At 38.1% G+C, this 23,616-nt stretch overlaps 1 protein-coding gene across 3 annotated transcripts in view; it reads right to left on the bottom strand.

The window, feature by feature from the left end:
- Window positions 1-23,616, bottom strand: part of CELSR1 (cadherin EGF LAG seven-pass G-type receptor 1) — a 176,945-nt gene that overhangs the window by 57,077 nt on the left and 96,252 nt on the right. For all 3 annotated transcript variants that reach the window (XM_026677651.2, XM_087969432.1, XM_026677652.2), the window contains exons 6-8: window positions 3,954-4,111; window positions 1,790-1,953; window positions 724-849 (exon numbers count right to left, since the gene is read on the bottom strand). In XM_026677651.2, the coding sequence (XP_026533436.2) occupies window positions 724-849; window positions 1,790-1,953; window positions 3,954-4,111 (448 nt within the window). The remainder of the gene's footprint in view (window positions 1-723; window positions 850-1,789; window positions 1,954-3,953; window positions 4,112-23,616) is intronic.

The raw sequence follows: 23,616 nt of genomic DNA, 5'->3' as shown, positions 1-23,616 counted from the left end.
AAAGTAAAGGAGGCCTGAATACTTTCGGAATGCACTGTACAAGTGACTAAAGAAAGTCATTATTTTAATGAATTATTTTATGTCTGAGTGATTTCCTGCCCCAGTGATTATTCAAAAAAGGTTAAACTTAATTAGGACAGCATTATTAACTAACAGTATTAATCAGTTGAACAGGGATCATTTTGAACTGAAGCATTTTCGCTGAAAAAAGATTGAAGACTGATTTTATGTGTTTAGAATGAATTGCCATACAGTAAAGATAAAGAATATGCTACGTAATGGGCATGGCTTGCCATCCAGAGATGCTATGAGCCAAACTTCCCAACCTAATACCCTTCAGATATGTCACTCCTAGAATTCCCAAGTCAATTATTTAAATGAGCCAGTTCCAGCATTTACTCAATACTCTGATAGTCCAAGGCATTTTCCAAGTTCTTTAAGTCTGCTCTGCGGTTTTAGTCTTTTATTCCAGCTTCCCAGAATTCCCAACTAGCATGGAAATAATTGGTCCACGCATACCGGGAATTATAGTTCCAAAATATTTGGAAGGTACCAAACTAACAAAGGTGCAGTGGATTATTAGATTCCTGCAAATGCCTGGTTTAAGAGGGTGTAGATAGGGTATATAATACATTTAATAAAGAAAGCTATTGTATCATAATTAACATTTGCTCACATGCAATGGAATATTTCACATAATGAAAAGCAGGATCCATTGTTTACCTTGTTCACAGTTTTTCCCCCCATATTGCAAGGGGCAATCACAACTGTAAGTATTCCATTTGCTCACACAGGTACCACCATTCTGACACCAATTTGTGGTGCAATAATTCTTCTGAGCTAAGCAACCTGCAATTCCAAAAAGAAAAAAGAAAAGTTCTGTCCTCAAGACATTCAGTAATCACCCTTTCAAGTTGTAAAAAAGCCGTGCTCTGGATCGGTGTCATGCTTCGGAATAGGCTGCAAAACTTAATTTTCTAGAGAGCAACTCACAAAGCTTATCATACTTTGTATTGTGATCTCCAACACTCAACAGGGAAGGCATTGGAAAACTAGACTAATATTATAGTAAAACAAAGGCTAAAGACTTTGATATTGAACTGTTTTAACTTCCCCTATAGTACATATATCAGGGACCTGGGCTACCAAGAAATATGTTTCAGAATAACATCTGTAAAGGAGCAGTTTTCATAGGATGTTATCTTAAATATGTCTGCAGAAAGGCAAACTTAACAACTGTTTAGCAGTTGTTTAGCAGTCTTCCTTCATAATTATACCAGTAATGAAAAAGTTACTTCATGACCAACCTTTGCATTTATAACCTTTGAGGTCTGTAAAGCAAAGGGAAGCTGAAGTAAGATTATAGCAGTTTTTTATTCAGCATTTTGCTTAATGACTTAGTCCCAAATATGGTTGCTAAATGAGGATCACCTGTATGCACAATGTAATTAGATATATAATTACATCATTCTTTATTGGCCAAGTGTGATTGGACACACAAGGAATTTGCCTTGGTGCAAATGCTCTCAGTGTACATAAGAGAAAAGATACATTCATCAAGAGTCATCAGGTACAACACTTAATAATAGTCATAGGGTATAATAAGCAATCAAATCATACTAGGAAACACTCAATATTACAATTAGCAAATTTGAGAAATTAGCCCATGAACATATCTCTAGTTCCTTCTTTTTACATTTTGCTATGAAAACACAGTTCTTTGTGCGTATTAATTTTCAGAGAATCTAAGGTATTTTTTATTCCAGTTTTATTCTTGAGTAGGCTATACCTGCAAGGGTGCCATTATTGGCTATGTAACTGGCCATATCGATGGGCTTGCTGTCAATGGAGAGATTTCTCATGCAACCAACAAACTGCCTGTTATGTACAGGAAAATCTTCAGGTAGATTGGGAACACCTCCGAGCAGCAGAGGACCGGTTAAATCCAACGACCTAAAGAAATCAGAAATAACAGGTTTTTGTTTTTTTTACTCAGATAGGTAATGTAATCTTTTGAACAGATATAATCTCTTTTTTGTACAATAACTATATTATTGGGAATTAGATATTAGAGATCATTATTTCCTGCTGTTACAGATACTGTCATGACAAAATAGTACAAGTCCTTGCTTTGTTAAGGCACTGTTAAAAAATATGATAGTTGGGGGAAAAAACAGGTTTGTGATGAATTCCTGATAGCTTCTGACAATCAATGGAAATGCCAGCCGTAAAATTGCAAGTTGCAGTCATGTGATATTTCATTTAATGACCCTGAGTGATTCACTTAACAACAGAAGTAGAACCAATGCTGTAAATCCAGCATAGTCATTTGATTTTTCACTTAGTGACAGAGGTGCCAGTCCCAATAGTGGTAAGTAAATGAGGACTACCTCTAATGGATCCTATTAAAGTGATATAAATGTTACTTATCGCCAATAGTCAACTATTTTAATTTTTTTTTCTTTCTCTTTAAGCTGATAAAAGATTTTGCCAGAAATGGTAAGATTTTTTTCCGATAATATTAGTATTACAATTTCAAAGCATTATAATTCTTATATATCAAATTGTTACTGAAAAAGAATTTTGATATATAGATAATATTTACAGCAATTCTTTGTAACATAAATACTTAAGAGAGGTAATGTTGCCCAATACATTTTAGGATTACAAAGGAATATGTAAATCCAACATCTACATTTCATCCTAATCATCCTAATCATGTACCCCTTTGCTTTTTCAAAACAACAGACATAGCAAAACCAAAACTAATTTACATAATCAAGATGCTGCATTTATTCAAACTTACATTGACTTGTAAATGTAGATTTAACCTGAGAAACCTATCCAAAACTAAGCTGAAAATATTACAAGCAGGATTGATTCATTAAAAGTCCTCAATGACACAAACATTTTCAAGACTCTTTTCCAATTAACTGAAATATATTAATTTATTATATTAGAATGTCAAGATTCAGGACTTTAGCTTTTTAGTTCAATGTGATTAAACACCACAGAGGAAAACAGATCAACTGTGTTTTTTCCTTCATTTGTCTTTTCTTCACTTTGACACATTCTCCTTCCTCACCTGAGTGAATATTTTTGAAGGGAAGTGTGAACACTTGGCTTTACTTTTCAGCTTCTTCTTCTCTGTTGACTTTTTTTTCCTATACTACCTCTATACCCGTGCTTCGTTATGAAACTACGTGGTCGGGCTTAGTTTTTGGGAAGGAAAATAGATGAATTCTGCATCTGCCTACCAGCATCCATTGGAGTTTCACAGACTGGCTAGCGTCCAGTCAGTGTGTGAGAGAGTTGAGGGCTGTTTGGAAACTGAAACAGTATTTGCTGTGTGAGCAAGGAGACAGCAAGGAGCCTGGGCATGGCTTAGCTCAACTGTTCTGTACTAAAGCTGCTTGGTACTGTGAAACTAAAACTAAAATTCCTCTGCTTGTGTTTTGCACTTGGAACAGATTTCTTTTCAGGTGGGGAAGGGCAGTAGAACTCCTTAGCATCAGAGCGTGTTAATAATAATATATGAAATACTAATGCTCATTTTGAAAATTCCTTTCTTAGTGAGCACCTAGAAGCCAAGAGGAATATACGTGCCAAATTTCAAGTTTGTAGGCTTTACGGTTCTGGAGATTTTGTGTTGATGTATGAGTGATATTTCGCTTTTATATATATATATATAGATTAAAAGATGCTTAAAAAATAGAAACACCTGCAGCGATTGGTAACTTGCCACAAGGAGGGGCAATTTAGCAAAGATTTCTACATGATTGTTCTCTGAACTCAACCATTTTGTCCTTAACGCACAAATGTAAAGTTTAATTGAATACAAACAGATATGAAAATCAATTCCAGGCATATCTAAAAAAAAAGTAGTGAAGACTCTTGGTAGCCAGATTAATTCTACTATATATTCATGTCATAAAAAAACATCAACATCTTACTTTTTGGAGCCTGACTGTGTTCCCTGAGCAGCACAGGAGTAGTTTCCAATCAGACTTCCAAAGCGTACAGCCACTGCGGTATCACAGTCGTCCACGGTTACCACAGCTACCTTCTCCCCTGAGGGCCCATGAGGAATGCCATGTTGGCCTATGTTGGGCTTCAAAATAAATGTGAATTTTTTTAAAAAAAACTTCAATGCATAAACATTTCAAGCACCAGCATTGTACAATCTCTGCCTCACTGTAAGTTAGAGATGGACAACCTGTCAGCCAAGGCTACTGATGCTCTTTAAGGCATCCGTACTGAACCTCTCAGAAGCCACGATAACCATGACTGCTAGAAAGTGACAGTCGTACTGGTAGTCCTCGACTTACAACAGTTTGTTTAGTGATTGTTCAAAGTTACAACAGCACCCCAAAAAAGTGACTTATGAACGTTTTTCACACGGCCATTGCAGGATCCCCATGTCACGTGATCAAAATTCAGATGCTTGGCAGCTGGTTCATATTTATGACGGTTGAAGTGTCCCAGGGTCACGCAATCATCTTTTGAGATCTTTTGACAAGCAGAGTAAATGTGGAAGCCAGATTCACTTAACAACGATATTATTAATTTAACAACTGCAGTGATTCACATAACAACTATGGCAAGAAAGGTGGTAAAAATGGGACAAGTTCACTTAACAAATGTTTCACTTATTGAGGTAAATTTGGGGCTCGTTATTTAAATAATGATCATTGTAATGCAGTCCCACTCATGTTTATGATTTGACCTCCATTCACGGTAAACTGTCACCCCATCCAATATGAAGTGTGATCCTTGGCCAGCAAATGATTGCTTTTAAGCCATAAAAATCTGAGTAATTATTATTATTTCAAACCTCCACTGCCTTGTGGCTATATCTATTATTGGAAAAGGCTTCAGGAGTCAACCTCGAGGCAAAATCCGGAGCCGGAGCCCCGGAAGCAGTTCCGTGACTGAGTACAATCACGTTCTGGTAACTCCTGCGATGCAGTTGGAACTAATCGTATTGGCTCTGCCGTTCCATTAGACCCGTGATGGCGAACCTATGGCACACGTGCCACAGGTGGCACGCAGAGACATTTGTGCGGTCACGCGAGCCCCAGCCAAATTTACCTGCACTGCACATGCCTCCCAGATGGTTTTTGGCCCATTTGAGACCAGAGGGAAGCCTCTGTAGCCTTTGGAGGCCGAAAACTGGGCCCGTTTCATCACTTCCGATACTTCCGGTTTCGTCACTTCCGGTGTTTGGAGACCCATTTTTTGGCCTCCAAAGGCTTCCCTCGAGCCTCTGGGAGGCTGAAAAAGGCCTCAAACGGGCCGAAAATCAGCTGGGAGGAGCATGCATGCGCAGTGCAGGTAAGGGGCAGTGGGGGTATTGCGCACACATGCATGGGGGGGGGCGAGGCACATTGCATTGTGGGTGCCGGCATGCACACGCATGCACTTTCATGTGCGCACTTTCAGCACACCACAACGAAAAGGTTCACCCTCACTGCATTAGACTATTTCAGTGACGTGGAGAAGGGGGAATCTGTTGCTTGGGTAACAGTTTACCCTCCATATTAAATTACCCAGCCCTCGTGCTCTGGAGGGGACACTCCAGCTTTGCATACAGCATTGAAACAACACAGGCAGTGGCAGTGATCGATTTCATAGCACGATACCATAGTCTCTTAAGACGGAAGGATGCCAATTCAATTCAATTTTATTATAGCAATCTTATACTTCCTGAGGTTGCTCCAAAACTGGAATAGTCATCCTTTTGAGATCAGCAAGCCTCCTGGGAGAAGCGAATCAAAAAAAGAGAATGACTATGAGACGGGATTTGTCTGCAATGGCAGCCATTCTTTGGAACAGGGGTCGCCAACCTTTTGGACCTCAGGGACCATCAAGCTCATAATTTTAAATCCCACAGACCACTAATATGAATTTTGACTGATGATGGCTTGCTGACGTTGGTGGGAAACTCGGTCCCATAGTCCAGAGCTGCAGTAGTCACAGGACTGGCCCTTTGGTCATTCCGGAGCAGCTGCTCCTCCACCCGGGTGCACCAGCCTGCCATGGACTGGAGGAGCTGCTCCGGGATGACCAAAGGGCCAGTCCTGTGACTACTGCAGCTCTGGAATATGGGACCGACTTTCCCACCAACGTCAGCAAGCCACCCTGGGGTGGATCCCCCCCCCGCCATTGGTCTTACCCTCCAGTTCCAGCTTGCGTGGCTCTACTCAAGGTAAAGTTTGCGCTCGGCCGAAGGGTGGGGGCCAGTAGGTGGGCGGGCCATGTGGGCGGTGCAGCCTTGTGGTCCTGCGCAGCCTGGATTAATTGCTTTGGGGGGGGACATTTCTCTACGGACCACCAAAATTTTCTTGCGGACCACCAGTGGTCCCCAGCCCACTGGTTGGCAACCGCTGCTTTGGAATAATCCTTGTTTAGTAACCAACAGTACAGCTGGTCCTTGTTTAGTAACAACACTGCTTTTTGGCACTAAATGGTCACAGTTATCTGGTGACAAAAAAGCAACTTTGCAACCAATCCTCACATTTACAGTCTTTGCAGAACTGTAAAGCAAAGGATAGCTGAAGTAAGATCATAAGCACTGTCATTTTCACAGTGGCCCAATTGCCAGTCACAATTGTACTTGCTAAACAAGAGCTACCTGTGTACCAGGATCCCATACTTTCAACAGCATGCACGTCTTCCTTCTATGACAAATATTTACCAAATACAGGTAGTCCTTGACATACGACCATAACTGACCCCAGAATTTATGTTGACACATTTGTTAAGTGAATCAGTGCAGTTGTTAAATCAGTCGTGCAGTTGTTAAACGAATCTGGCTTCCCCTATTGACTTGGCTTGTTAGAAGGTCGTAAAAGGGGATCATGTGACCCCGGAATATTGTGCCCATCATAAATATGAATCAATTATCAAATATCGAAATGCAAACCACGTAGCCTTGGGGATGCTGCAATGGGGATGCTGCAGTGGCCGTAAGTGTGAAAAATGGTCATAAGTCACTTTTTTCAGTGCCATTATAACCATGAATAGTCACTAAATTAGTTAGTCGAGGACTAATTAATAAAAAAAAATTATACTTAATTTCTTGGTATTTAACTTGTTTAACCCAAACCAAGCCATTGCATTTAGATAAGCTTTTCATAGCCATTGCCATTATACTTAACAGACATCAAACTTTTGCAAGGTTTTTCAAAGGCTATTTCCTGGTATTAGGCTACAGCAATAAAAATGTTTTTCGTTTCCTACCAGCTATATTTACTATGATCACATAAGTTGGCAGTGCTTCATATAAAGGGCTTGACATTTGCCAGGTAACACAAGGCGTAGACTCAACAACAGCAGATAAGGAGAAAAATCTGATTATATCAGAATAGGAGACCTTCAAGTATTAGTGCATTTTATCAATTGCTCTGGGAAACATTATTTAAAAAAGCAATAATCATTGTCAGTTATCTTCAACATCTGTACTTGTACATAGATTTTTAATTAAGATATGCACATCTCTATGCGTATTGAGTTAATGAGTACATGTATGGATATAACTTGTCCTTATACATCCTTGCTCAGTCTGGAATCCTGCAAACACAACAGATTTCAATTCCCATACCCAAGTCTGAAACATCTACAGGTTGAGGAACACTTTAGCACATTCGATTGTACAAAGCATTTCTAAAATAAACTCTTGATTCCTATAAATCTTTCCCAAATGCTTACTTTCTGTACACAAGACACTGCACGTTTCACAAGAGCCATGCAAAAAGATTTTTTTTTTGAAGATCTCATGGATTTGATTAAGCCACCTACTGAATTAATATGAATTGGATAATCTAGTAAGAGTTGTCTGCATGTTCACACATACCTTTTAGTGAACAGATTTGATAACTCAACTTATTCAATCAAGAATTCAAACTGAGTTAACTCAATCACATTGCACTCATGGCAGAAGCATTGAGGTGCTTCCAGGTTGAAAACATTAGCAGTTGACATCACTGTTGCCTGTGGGATACCCAGTTGAGGACTCCTTTCATGTCCCCAGGTGGAGTGAAGGATGGGAGCTCACCCACCTCATGGCAGCATTCAGATCTCAAACATGGACTTGTTAATCTCCAACCCAGCATCCTAACCATGTGAGCCACTGTGCTTCTACTCAACTCAATGACTCAAATGAATCCCCGTCACATTATAATGATTCCCAATCTCACTAATTATTGGTCAACTTTTTGAGTGTAATTCGATGTTTTCACTTTGCAGTCCTTTAACACCTAGGACCTCTGAAAGATTCCTTTTTGCATGCAAATAGAATAGAATAGTATAGAATAGAATACCTTTATTGTCATTGCATTCTACAAATACAATGAAATTTGAAAGCTACTCCAGCACAGTGCCCCAAACACCACATCACAATCACACTACAGAGTATTTAAAATAATTAAAATAATAATAATAATTAAAAACCTAGTCTAAAACCTATCTAAAACATATAGTAAGTTAGATAGTTTAAAAATGCCACTATATACATTGGACTAAAACACAAATGCACTGTTTTGATTCAAGACAATTATTGCCTTGGAAAATAAACTGTTTCTCAGTTTATTAGTTCTCATTTTAAGACACCTACAGCGACTCCCTGATGGTAACAGTTCAAAATATGAATGTCCAGGATGAGAACGGTCTGTGGAGATTTTTAGTGCTCTAGAGAGGAGTCTGGTCTTCGCAATCTCTTCCAAAGAAGAAAGAGAGCAACCGATGTTTTTTTTTTTGTGCTGTGTTTATAACTCTCTGGAGCATCTTCTTATCCACTACAGAGCACCCAGCACACCACACCATTACACAGTAAGTGTAAATCAGTCCATATATTTTAGTTATTCCACTGAAGTTCCTCTCAGAGTCCATGGTAAACACGTGGGAAGAAACAAAGCACAAGAGCATCCCAGTAATGGAATATATGATGACATCTCCCCTACAATGTCAGGCTTGCTCCATCTAAGTCCCTAGGAAAGAAAGACCCTCGACTCCATTTGGTTGACGTGACAGGTTTCTTTTACTAAGGATTAATGGTTGCAGCAAAAGCGAGGCTAGAACTATTCCAGCGCAAAGTTACAGGTTTGTACCCTCCCTGCCCCCCAGCCCTTGACCAGAATGCCAGTGTCCAATAGCATCCCAGGGCGATGTTTTGAGAACTGCTTTGATGTCAGGCGCATCTTGAAACGGCTTCGCATTCTTTTCCAAGCCAGTCATCCTCGGGCAATTGGATCAGTCTGGTTTTCACACGTCTGGTTTCCCGTTAACGCCATTCCCCCCTCCTCCTTTTTTCTTTCTCCTGCACACCTTCCCCAAATGACTCTGCCCCCTCCCCCACATTTATGGCAGGATGCCAGCAAGCTTAGCGAAGAATAGTGAAGGTGGCAGAGCTGACACTTATGGATATTAAAAAATAAACAATATTTTTATTATTTTTTCACAGGTTGAAGAACTGCCAGGCTACAATGGTTTGGAATCTTAGATGAAGCGCTTAAATGTTTCTCTTCCCTGTTTTCCTTAGATTATGGAGCAGTTTGCATGATCATCACTTTATGATTCTCACCTTCAAAAGATTATGGGTTAGCCAGCCTATAGTTCATACTCTAGCTTGTTGTTTCCGCTAGGATAGGAGTCTGAAGTATGAGTCAGTACTCGACTGAAAAATGTATTAACATGCACAGTACACTTGTCAGCAATTCTTAAAAGAAATGAAATATTTTCTTCAAATTGCACAACAGTGGTTGCATGATTTGGTAAAAATTGAATTTGATGTAAGGAGGGTGCCAATAGGTGCAGTGTGCACATCCACAGAAACACCAAATAACCTTTTATATTTCAAAATCTTCTTTTATATTTCAAACATAGTTTGCTGCAGAAACCTACATATCATGATTCTTTCCTGTTTTAGAATATTAGACTGTCATTTTTTTTTTCTATTCCCCCATCATTTTCTCCTCAGAGTTATTGCGTTAAACCCATGAAATGGGGTGTGAAGGTAGTTCGCCTCCTAGTGGTGTACTCTGGATAATGCGACAGCGTGAACTAAACGAACTAGCAACTGCTGGCAGCCAGACTACTCTGTAGACATCCCTGGCTTTCAAAATGCATGGCAGCCATGCACTAAACAATAAATAAATACACATGAAAGACGATTCTATATAAAATCAATCCTTATTGAAACTAAGATGTTGCAAAATGAAATGATTCCAGTCGTGTGTCCTATGAACAGCTTCCATAGGACAGTTTTCTTCTCTTGTGTACAAAATTCCGAATTGTTATACTGTTCTCTGATCTCACACTCACATTTATATATCTAGGTGTGTGTGGTCTTTCTCTCCTTATATAAATTAATTATACAGCACACACTGTATAATTCAGTAAACATACTCCTTTAAATTATTTTTTTAAAAATATTTTGAAAAGGCTATCTACTTTGTAAGACAAAGAGAACAACTATCGATAAATATGTGTAATTTGGACATGATATTGTATAAAAATGTAATTAAAAGATGCTATCCTTATAGCACAGCTTACTTTAATTGCATGATTATACAACTCAGGCAGCAAGAAATGTATTTCAGTTGTATATTTGCACACTTATAGCCAGTTAATGGGCTTTCAAATTATATTACAAAATACAATCTCGGGTTAACCATACAAAAACTCACATTACCTGCTTGTCATAGTATTCAGTCAGTAAATATTCAGCATATTGTGCAACTAAATTTGTCAGCATGAGCAGGCTCTGTTGTTAGGGCCTGCTACTTAACAAAATGCCTGTTTCTACAGACGCTTCTTTTTCACAAAGCATCTTCCTCTAATAAACTGTCATTCTGTGTTTTAAGACTACATACAGTTGATTTAAGAAAAGAAAAGGGAGGTAGGAATAGCAAAACTTCCATATTGGAGCTCCAGGTAGCTAGGGAATTCTGGGTGATGAAGACCATGTACACTATAGGTGGAACTGGTTAGATTTAGACTGCAAAACCTAGATAGCCATAGTATGGCAACCAGGAGTTACCAGAAATTGCTACTATTTAATAGTCTTTCAGGCTGCTGAGTTAGGATTGGGGAATACTACCTGGAGGATATTGAGCTGGGGAAAGCTTATTTGGAAATTGCCAATTCGTAGAAAAGAGAACATTTCTACTATGAGTTAATGACATCGCATATATACTAATGACAAATGAGAAACTCTTCTGAATTCAGATAGGTGTCTAGTTGCTTGTCAAGTGAAACTTTTCCTCTTATGAATTTAATGCAGAATTGAGCATATATGATTTAGATGTTGCTTGCTCCTTCAAGCTACACAGTTGGTACTCAGCAAAATCTGAGCCCTTTCTTATCAACTATGAGAATGAGATAAGCCACTTATATGCTGAACAAATCTTGTAAAACCTAGACGGGATCTGGCTATTACGTCAATGAAAAATGCATTATGATGAAACACCGATGGCTTATATAATAACTATTTTTCTGTTGTTACCACCATACGTCTTTAAAATCTGGGGACCAGTAAATTATACTTTTATTCTCAGGTGTCATGTCTGTAGTCTAGTGTAGTGTTTAAATTGTTCAACCAGGACTTCAGAGAATCAGGTTGAAATCCATATTTAGCAATGGAAAATCATTCAGTGAGTTTAGATGAGTCATTTTTTCTCAGTCTAACTATTTGATTGTGGGAATAAAAAAGTAGGGAAAATCCTATGTAAATTGTTAGAGCTTTTGGAGGAAATGCAAGTTGTAAATCTAGCAAACCAATAAAAACTGCACTTCTCATTACCATCTATCATTTGTATAGTTTACTGATAGCTACCGGTAGGTAGATAATTGGAACATGGAACTAAGGATAAATTTCCTGTCAGTGAGACCTACTGTAGCACTTTGATAAACTGTGGTTTTACAATTGCCAAGATTTCCATCACTATCGTTTTGTTATTTGGTAAGCCTTTTCCTTCAGTGGCCTGACTGCCCATAACATGTTTTCAAAATTCTAAATGATTTTTTTCCCAAACATTAGGGCACCTTATTTATCTCCTCTTATTTGGTGCCAAGGGGTTGAAATAACATATGGGTCTGAACCTTACATCTATTTTTAAGAATATACCCTGGTTTGTTATGGTACATAAATGTGGTTATTATTATTTATTATGCACATATCCTTTAGGCATAGAAAATAACAATAAGAAGTGCAAGCATAACTAAGAGGGGGGAATACATTTACATATTTTGAAAGCCATGCCAGATTGTACGTATGTTAATCAGTAGTATGTATTCATTTACTGTTTCAAGTGGCTAAAGGTTAAGGAAAACCTGTTTCCTACTGACTTTTAAAAGCGAAATGAATATTTTCTTTTCAGAGTTATGTAGTGGGCAAAAAAATAAAAAATCACCAGTAGTTATGATTTTAAAGGATCATGCACACAGTAGTCTAGTTTTTTTTTCTCTCCTTGCAGCCTTTAATAAAAAATGGAACAAATAGCAGTAGTCTATAGGAGATGCTTAAACACCAAGGGTGCACTTTCAGTTCAATTATGTTCAGTCTCATTAGGCACGCTGCCAGAGTTTAAAAAAAAAAACCTTCCCTTTTTAATCTATTGGTCTAAGCCCAATATTCTAACATAAAGAGAAAGCTTTTGAATTCTCAGATGTTTGGCTGATTCTGTGGTCAAAAATCTCATTAATGGTTTTGCTGTAGCCACAGATATTTTTTTTAAGCACCAATATCAGGGTCTGTAAAAATTCAACAGAGTTTAGGAAAAGGTGTGACATTTGCAAACTAAAGGGAAGGGTTCAGGGAATAGGACAGAACCTTTCTGACCTGAAGTATGAGTTTGTAGGCTACACCAATCTGAATAACACCACAAAAGTCAGCAATTGTTTCCCAAGCTGCCATCTAGCAGATGTGAGGAGACTTCAGGATTCCCAACTAATGTAAACTTTGGCTATTTGTAGCTCAGAATCTGAGGAATTTCAATGCCCACACATTTAAGGGGTATCCAACTGGGGACAGTTATGTTAAGGCTCCACTCAAAACAAAAAAGGTAAATATATTTATGAGCAAGCCACCACAAAAAGAACAGTGTTTTGACATAGGAAAACACTTTCTACTAATGGCCAACAGGAAAAACAAATACTGAACATAAAGGCTTTCTTTCTTTGATGTCTCATTCACTCCCTTCCCCCCTCCCATCTCATTAACAACACAGGCTGTTGTACGTGCTTGTTTTGGGATGGAAAAGAATTTACACCCATAATGACATTTTCCACCCCATGAGCCAAGATCTTTAAAAACCTAGAAAAACTCTCTCCCCATTTTCTTTTCCTGATGCAGTTTCCTGATATATGTAGATTTTTCTAGGTTTTTCAGTATTAATAGAGAGATAAACTCAAGGGGGAAAAATAGGTACCAAATTTTAAACTATCTAGTTTTACATGTGCATAAATATAATTCATATAAATTAACATAGTCATCAATCAACCTTCAAAGCTACAGTTGTTATTAAGTAACTGCGTCACATTGTTCCATGGGAAAATCAATCCCAGCCACTTCTTCTTATAAATTACAAGTATATTACAAATATTTTAAGAGGGAAAATATTTGTTAAGTTTCAAAACCCTTCAAGTAAATTTTGTGCATGTTTTCCTCCGAGTATGTTCCTTTGCATTCATGAGGATTCAAGTAAGTGTGCACAAAATTACAGTAACATGATGTATGCCTGGTTCACATGATCAATCAAATCTTCTTTACAATTACAGACCAGCATAAGAAGGGTCAACAATACAAACAATAAATTTAAAAGCTAAACAATATAAAATGCACAAAGTTAAAAACACTTTTTAAAAAAGTAATGTACATAAAAACCAAAAATCTAAAAAAAAAACACCTATAAAAGAGATAATTAATATATGGCTATGGTTATATGGAGGGGAGGAACCAAGATGGCAGCACCTTCTGAAATAAGCTCCTGGGTTGCTACAGGCCCGACCACTTCCAGCTTAACTCAACACCACCACCACCCAAAAAAATCCACCCAAGGGCAAGAAAAGCACCTGGGCCACCCCCAGCAATATTACTGGATGAGTAATATTGTCCCAATTTGTTGCATCTAAGAGAGAAAACTTCCGACTAAGTAACCAAAAGAATATTACATTGCTATACCTAGCAGATGTCAACACAGGAAAATCTGCAAGATGAAAAACATATCTGGCAATGAGATGGGAACTCGGATGGAAATACCTTCTGAACTTTGCCAATTCAAGGCTAGTTCTTTGACATGTGAATGTACTGTGCTTTCAAAGATGTTTTTTTCTATGCCTCCCTCACTTCCAGCTATAATTATTTCATGTTTATAAGGATTTCCCTTTCTGAATCTTCCATGATCTCTTGTGTTAATACAAATAAATTTCAATAGAACATAATTTCCCAGTTTTCTTTTCTTTCTCCTCTGCAGGCAGATGTGGTGTTATTTATGGAACTATTGAGTTCTTGACGTTTATTGCATGATTCACTACAGGTAAGTATACACTTGAAAGTCCTTATGGTGAATTCTTAAAATGCTGGACATTGGAGTATGAGGAACTATTCACCATGATAAAATTCTTGATCTCTGTATTCACCAATGTAAACATGTTCTTTCTTTTAAAAAAATCCCATTTTAAATTAAGAGGCAGATACAAGAATTGGCTGGTTTATGCAAATATGCATAAATGTACATAAATACCAAGTACTTATTAATAGGTTGCGGGATCCTAAGACTAAAGTGATAAATGTTTCAATTGAAAAATTAGAAATAGAAAATTCCTTTCAATTTATTTCTAAAAAGTGACCTAGGATAGCAGTTGTTGCAGGAGATGACTAAGAATAGTATACCTAATAACTCTTTTATCCCTTAAATTCCTTGTCATATAGTCACATAATACAAAAGCCAAGACAGATATTCGAAAAGCTGTTTTGGAAAAGGACATGGTTCATGATAATAACAACTGGTGTGGTTTTGTTAACTTATCTAAATACATTAAGGTACCTTAAGCTCTAATTTTCTAATCATCGTATCCTGTATACAGACAGAATCATAGATGCATAATCTGAAGATCCAGTTGAACATCAGTGTGGGATTCACTAGAGCAGGGGTCCCCAACCACCAGGCCGCGGACCGGTACCGGGCTGTGGAGCACTCTCTACCGGGCTGCAAAGAATTTTTTTTTTTAAAAAATGGTGGCTTTCTTCACCTTCGGTGAATGCTGCTGGGATCGGGGATCAAGGACACAAATGAAAGAAGGGGAGGGAGGAAGCAACCGAAGCCTGTCCTTCTCTCTGGGTCAGCTCTCTCAGTCGCTCTCTCGCTCCTCCACCAGCCCAGGAAGAAACTGCTTCAAAGAAGTGGGGGGCTTTTCCTGTCGCCGAAGCGCCTCCGAAGCGCCCGTTTCTCCCCCACCCCCACCCCGTCGGGGGGTTCAACCCAGTGCTCCGTTCTGCCTGCCTGCCTGCCTGCCTTCATTAATGGTTGAATCGGAACAGCTTCGGCTGAGTAAAAGAGGCGAATAGTTATTCTCAGCCGAAGCTGCTCCCAAACAACCAGAAACTAAGGCAGGCAGGCAGGCAGGCAGGCAGAACGGGACACTGTGGATTGAAGCGCGCGCGCGCGGGCAGGCGGGGTGGGGGTGAAACGGGCACTTTGGAATAGCTGCGGCGACAGGAAAAGCCGCCCCCCGCTTCTTTGAAGCAGTTTCTTCCTGGGCTGGTGGAGCAGCGAGAGCGAAGCCTCCTTCTCTTCTCCCCCCCCCCCGGTCCTTGCAAAAATTTTCTGCTTGAAACCGGTCCCTGGTACAAAAAAGGTTGGGGACCACTGCACTAGAGTATCTTTGACAGATGATGATCTAGATTTGAAGTTCTTCAGCAAAGGAGAACTCACCACTTCATGTAGTGGCCCATCCTACTGGTTGACAGCTCATATAAACCAAACTTTCTTCCTGACACTTATCCCGATCATTTTTTTAAATCTGTCAAGCGTTTTTAAACCATAATATATTTAAAGTAAAGATGTCCTCATTAAGCTTGACTTCTGATTACTATAAGGGTACAACCACACTGTTTTCTAGGAGGCAAAGTCCACTCACAAGTTAGGGTAGAGTCAGCCTTCTTACTTATTTACATTGAGAGAAAGTTGTGTTTTGATCTAATTACAACAAATCTACACGTTATTCTTTGCTTTGATGATGGCAATCATCAAAGCAGTCTGTGGGTTGAAATTCTGATACACACAACTGAACAGTTCTTTAAACTTTCCAGACTAAAGCAAGGATATATCCCTTTTACAGTCAAGAACTCTACAGAGATTATTTATAACACGAGCCATCTCTTTACAAGCTATTTGCTGTTTTCCAACCAGCAGGAAATGTAGATGAGCAGCCTATGGATAGGTTTGTTTGGGTGGGTATATGTGTAACAGAAGATACTATATCTGTAGTTTCGTACACTTTATTTAGTTTTCAATCATAAGTTACATAAATATAACCTGACCTTAATGCTATGGCTCAGCTCATTTTCTTGAGCTACCTGTTCCATGTCTGAATTATTATTCTACAATGGATTTAAGAAAGTGGCCTTCCGCTCAGTCAGCATTTTTAATCTGCAAAATAAATAACGTTGGACTATGTGATGACTATATATGATTCCACTCATTGTCTCTTTTGGCTCAATTTATTAAGAGATTTGTTTTCTGACTATGATGCATTGGTAGTTGGCTGGGTTCTATTGTGGTTTGTGGGAGGCTGACATCATGTCTGGATGGTACTGGATAATAACAGGGAAACTGCAAGTATGCCTATTCACTGGCACCACCAAAACACCAACATTTCATGAATATTTTAAAAACTGGCAACTAAAGTTCTCTTTCCTAACTAGGTATCAGTTAAAGTTCTCTGTAAAGACCACCCTTCACCAGTCACCCTTGCATACATCCATACAAAAAAAATAATCTACAAATAGTCCTCAGCCTACACGGGCAAACAATAGATATAAACTCAAAGTAAACCGCTCCAAACTCGATTGCAGAAAATATGACTTCAGCAACACTAACTACCTGACTCTTGTTACATCCTCAAACCCCCAAAATGTTAACCTTAAACTGTCTACCGTGGACCTCACTCATTCCTAAGAGGTCTGTAAGGGGGTATGCATAGTATCTGCTGTTTTGTCAGATCTCTTTGTAGGTCCGGTTCTAACTTCTCAAGATTGTTGGAAATGGAGCGGGGGTTAGTTTTACTTACAGATCTCTTGCCAGCAAAGTGCTCCTCAATTCTTGGTTGTTTTGCAGTCTTCACTGGTGGGAGAGATCCTGGGCTAGTGCCATGGCGCTTCTTTCTTTTCCCCATGCCTTGTTAGTCCTCAGCAAAACAAAAACGTTTGTCTGTGTTGTGGTCTACGCTGTTATCGTCTCCAAAAAATATTATTTAAATAAAAGGGATCCAATGGGAGTACTAAAAGTTGATAAAATAAAATAAAACCAAGAGGAGCTGCATAAGCGCACCAGCATGCCTACCGTCCCTGTCCTACTGTTCCTATTTATTCGTACTCATTTATTATGTATATACTTATACCAGTTTATACTTATATGTTTATGTTATGTTCATACTTATACTTGTTTTCTCATACATGCTTGACAAACTAAATAAATAAATAAAAGAATCGTAACTGTGACCAGAACTCCAGTTGTGTTATGGTGGTAAGTCAAGGCACTATGTGAACTGAAGTAATTTTCCAGCCTTTTTTGTGGTAGACATTAAGTGAACAGTGGTGGTACTGTAGTTAAGTGAATATGGTGGTTGTTAGAAACCAACAAAAAACATCACAAATTATGACATATGATTGCGGAATGCCACACCTGGTCATAAAGCAGAACTGCTGAACCTAACAGTCACACGGGGGTGCTTTATAGGCCATAAAGCACTTGTTCCGTGGCTGTCATAACTTCAAACAGTTGCAAAATGACCAGTTGTAAATGCTGGCTGGGGGAATTCTGGAAGTTAAAAGCCTGCATGGCAATCCTGTTTTGTCTTCTTCGCTACTGGTACATATTAAGAAATAAGATGATGTCTTATGAGAGGCTGGCCACAGATCTAACTTCAGATCACCTATTACTATTACATTTTGAGCCAAATTTTAAAATAAATGTGCCTTGCACATTTTACAGTTTTATTTATCTGGAATAAAACTGTTTTTCTTTGAATACATTTTAATTTCAAAATGGGAATATTCTGTATAAATAACACTAGGATCCAAACGAAATAACTAAATTGGAAATTAGCTTTGTTTTCCAGAGGAAAACTGTGGTATATAACTTTACACCACCATAAAGCTGATTATGTCAGGTGACTTCTATCATCATACAAAACCTGTTTTCCCCTCAGGAAATTAGATAATCAATCTTTCAGCTGCACAGACAACCAGCCACAAATGCTGCTTCCATTTGTTCATCAGAGATTGCAGAGATAGAGTTATATTTTTAATGCTGATTTCAAACAATGCCAAACTATTTCAACTACTCCTCAACAAGAGAAGAACTAGATAAGTAATCCTGTTGATCCTCACACATAATATAGAATTAGAAATGTAACACTTTGATAATTCTTACGAATATGCATATGAATATGTTAATATTTTATTGTGTAACTTGATCTGGCATTTCCCATGAAAACATGCTTCATTTAATTTTGGATAAAGCTTCACTATGTATTTAAGAAAAAAGGTAATGTAATTAGTAGATTAAAGATACCATATTTTACAGCAAGGGAATTTGGAAACACTTCAAAGATTTTAATTTCAAAACTCCCAACTTTATAAAATCAGTCAAAATCCAGTTTTCCCTTTAAGATCTTTACAGGTGATGTAACAAGTTAAAGACATACACAGCCTTAAAACTGTACCCCATAACCCACCCAAACTACTATAGAAATAATACTAGAATTTAGAAATACTTCCTATTCTTAAATAAGAAAATGAATTCCTATTTTTAAATTGCTTTGTTAAAAAGAACAACAAGGGTTTGTGAAGTTGCCTTTATGACTAATGAACTTTAATAGTTATGGTATTTTACCTACATCAAGCACCATGAAGGATAACAAGATGACACAATTTTCTGTTTGGAATATTACAAAGATAAAAAGAGACATGGCAAGTTAAAAGCACTGGGAGTTTTGTAAGCTTGGGAAGTAAAACCAACCAACCAATCATCCTGGAAGAAGAAAGTATAGGTGGTCCTTGACTTATGACCAAAATTGGGACCAGAATTTCCATTGCCAAACAAGGCAGTTGTTAAGATAATCATACCTGATTTACTCTCTTTTTTGCCATGATTGTTAAGCAAATCTCTGCAGTTCTTAAGTGAATCATTCAATTGTTAAGCAAATGTGGCTTACCACCATTAACTTTGTTTGTTGGAAGCTGGCTAGGAAGGTTCAAAATGGCAGTGACATGACCACAGGACAGTGCAACTGTCATAAATCCATGCTGGTTGCCAAACAACTGAATCTGGTCACATGACTGTGGGGATACTGCAATAGTTGTTAAGTGCGAAGACCAGTTGTAAAATCACCTTTTTTCAGCGCTGTTTACAATTTTGAATGGTAGCTAAATGGTTGTAAACCAAGGTAAGATTAAGACTTGTGGACTTCAACTCCCAGAATTCCTGAGCTAACATGACTGGAGAAGGAATTCTGGGAGTTGAAGTTCACAAGTCTTAAAGCTGTCAAACTTTGAAGATCCCTGTTGTAAATCAAGGACTACCTGTAGAATGTCACTCCCAATTTGCTGCTCAGAAAAATATACGAGGTGTCATCCATGTTTTAAGTTCTTGTAGATTTTATTTCTTAGGAATATATGAGCAAAATATATATATGGGCACGTTAACTATCGGATCACTGTCCATCCACTCTTACTGAAACTATTACGTACTCCTATGAATCACTAATTCATTAAGATGGCAGTAGTTCAGGACTGATTCCCAGTAGATTGCACCCAGTTGGTTAATTCTAGTTTATTTTTCCTTTACACAGAGTCATAGTGGAATTTGTGAATGTTAAAAAAAAGCTTCCAACAGAGCAAAAACAATTCAGCAGAACAAGGAAGTGCGCTTCGCATTCTCTAGTCCAGGGGTGTCAAACTCAGGCCATCATGGCGGCATCATGTGATGTATCAGAACTTTCCCCCCTTCGCTAAACCGGGTGTGGGTGTGGCCAACGCATGATGCATCCAGCCCGTGGGCCGGGAGTTTGACAGCTTTGGTCTAATCTGTTGAAGCAGTGCTTTAATATCAATGATGTTTTAAGCCAGGAGTCCCATAACCCTGGTCTGCGGGCTGGTAGCAGGCCGTGGCCCGTTGGGAACTGAATGTGCAAAGCTGCATTCGTGCAAGCGGTGTGCATGCATGCGAAACCATCCTCTCTCCTCCCCCACCTCCTCTGGTGGTCCACAGAGCCAGAAAGGTTGGGTGATGTTCTCTAAGCAGTGTTTCACTCAATACCGTAAACAGCTTTTTTCAACTGTACATTTTTTAAAAATATTTCCTGGCAAAAATTGGAAAATGAACTATAAATTAAATCTCTAGTTCTTTCTTTCTGCTTTGAATTCATAACTTGACCTTATATAAACCACTCAGATTTAGTTCCCTAATGACAATTCTATGGAAAATAGCTAAAAGGGTCTTGGAGTCTTTCTCAAAAGCTTCAGAAATATTAAAGTTGTGTGTATTGTACTATTACTATTACTACTTTTATCAATCAAATATTAATTAAGGCAATTGCTGTCTTCCCTAAGGTGTAAACCGGAGTGTATACATTATACATATGTATACAAAGACAACTGATTTATAAAGCCATTATGCAGAATGAATGAATAAATACAGTTTTACAAAGCCCAATAAATTGAAGCCAAACGTAAGAAATATGTTGATACATGGGTACAATTGGTAAATAGAGTTGAAGAAACCAATTGACTTGAGAAATCTGGATTTTAGCAATAAACAGGAAAGTAAGCATGCATATCATCTCACACAGAAGCTACAAAATTCAATGCAAGCATCAGCCTATCTATAGCTATTAAGGATCACTTAGAAATAATCCATCCCTCCCCCAAATCTTGTAATGGTGCCAGGGAGGGAGGCCCTGGTAAGAATGAGTGAAGAATGTTGGGAATGCACATCAAATTCAGGCAGGGGTATCCAAGGCCATCCTGTAGATGTCAAACCAAGCCGGCACCTACATCAGGTAACAATGACATTGTGCTCGAGGCAAAGAGTCCCTTTAGTGACAACAACAAAGGTATTATTTCATATTGTATGGGGAAAGTCTATGGTAAGCCATTCCTGTATTTTCTCATTTATATTTATATACGGCGAAATCCGGGTTACAAGTTGGAATTCATAAAGGAATAGATGAATGTATAGAAGTTTAAACAATGAATGATTGATGTTTGAAGTGTCATAAAATTATCAAACATTCATATCGTAAAGTATCAAATTTGACTGATTTGCAGCAGGTACAGAGCAACGTGGCAAAATATATTGTTGGCATAACAACCAGTACCTTGATTTCAAATCTGATATCTGCATGTAATTTAAGTGATGCAATGCATCTGAGTGATTCTGACATATCAGGGTTGCATCAAGTTTAGACATAACTTCCCATATATTTATTGGCACAGCCTGAAATCTCTAAATTACCTTTGTCTTAGAAAATCTCTGGGGTAAAATCCTTGTTAAAACAAGAGCTTACCAATAAACTGCCTCCAAACATATATTGCTATAGGCAAGTGTTAATTTTTAGTTCTGTAGAATTTGGAAAGGAAGCCTTAAGGGGAAAAGGAGTACAACATGGCAAGCTTGTGGTTTAGCTTTGTTTGCAGTATCCAACAATCCAACACAGGCAAATTAAGCTGAACTTGTGCAATGTCTCTCTTCTTATTGGGTGCTAAGAACTGATGAAGTTTCTCCTATTTCAAAAAGGAAAAGGAGTTGTGTGTTTTTTGTTATTATCTAGATACCACTAGCTGTTGTTTCAATATAATCCTTCTCCATCTATACTTAGGGGAAATCTACAGATTTGCTCTACATCTTATATACCCCCAAAATGTGAACTGCAGTGGACCAGAAATACATTTATCTGGCTTAAAAATTTTCTTTCAATGCAGCATTTAGGTCACCTAACATGTCTTTAGACTTAGAATAACTTTATTTCCACTTTGAACTTACACTAATCGGCGTACGTTAAAATGAAATTTTGTTGCACACAGCTCTCAAAGGGTCACCACCTCCAATATACACTACATAAACATGACTAAATAAATAAATAAATGAATATGCATATACTCACATATATTATATGACACGGAGAAACAACACAGTTCAGCTCAGATGGATACATGCACATGGCGAGAAAAACGAATCTTGCGAGGTTACCAGACAGATGGCATAGAGAATAAAGCTGTTACAGAATCTGGTAGTCCTGCTAGAAATACTTCGAAACTTCCTCCCAGAGGGGAGCAACAGAAACAGACCGTAAAGTGGGTGTGTGGGGTCTCTAACAATGCTTTGAGCTCTAAGCAAATAACGCTTATAAGTAGGATCCTGAATAACAGGAAGTGAGCTTCCTATACTCTTCTCAGCTGTCCTCACCACTCTCTGTATGGACTTTCTATCTGAGGCACTGCTGCCACCAAACCAAACAGTGTTGCAGTTTGTTAAAAAGCCTCTCAATTGTGCCTCTGTAAAAACTGGCCAGGACAGAAAAAGAAAGATGTGCTCTCGGCAGGAAATGCTGACGTTGATTTAGCCCTTTGGGGTTTTTTTGTTCCTTAGTGTTGGTTACATCTCCTTGTATAATCACAGTATATCAATAATCACAATTTGGATAGGACACTACCAAAAAACGTCAGGGCTGTAGGATAAATAGGGAGACAGAAAAATTGTCCCAAAAGGTAACCATGGCAAATCACTTGCACATTACTGCTAAGAAAATTACATGGGTGTGTCCTTATAATTAAGAATGTTTAATTAAGAATTCTCTTGTGTCTGACTCAAGATAATCTTTATCGTACAGTTCTTTCATTGCTTTCATGCTATGGCATTTTAATGTTCTTATTTACATTTTCTAAATTTCTATTTGCTGTAGTTTTAACTTCTTGGAAACTGTTCTGGGAACCTATTGAAGTGTGGAATATAAATGAAACAAGCAAATAAATAAGGCAAAAAGTCAGCTATTGATTTGAGACAGCAAACAGGCCTGCAAAAGCTTAAACTAATGCCATTATTAAAGCAGTAAACTGATTCACTGAGTTCTAAGAGGTGGAATTTGTGTTTTTATAAGCAGTGTTGTCCATGCACAAAAATATTTTTCTTGTCTGTTTTCAAACAGAAATAATCATATTGCTAGAAAAATGTTTTATTACTTGAACAAACTTGGAATCCTGAAGTGAGGCAAAACTTTATTTTTAACTAATGTGTGGGATCACTTTTCTTTTTAAAGAGTACCCTGGAGCAATGTCAAGTTGTTATCTTTTTGGCAGCTGCTTAAAATTCTAAACCAACAACCACACCATGAAAC

The sequence above is a fragment of the Notechis scutatus genome, chromosome 6 (genome assembly GCF_049901735.1).
Source record: "Notechis scutatus isolate UNSWTSFEM ecotype Mainland chromosome 6, rNotScu1.2, whole genome shotgun sequence".
NCBI classification, from domain to species: Eukaryota; Metazoa; Chordata; class Lepidosauria; order Squamata; family Elapidae; genus Notechis; species Notechis scutatus.
This window is presented reverse-complemented; position numbering and strand designations above follow the sequence as displayed.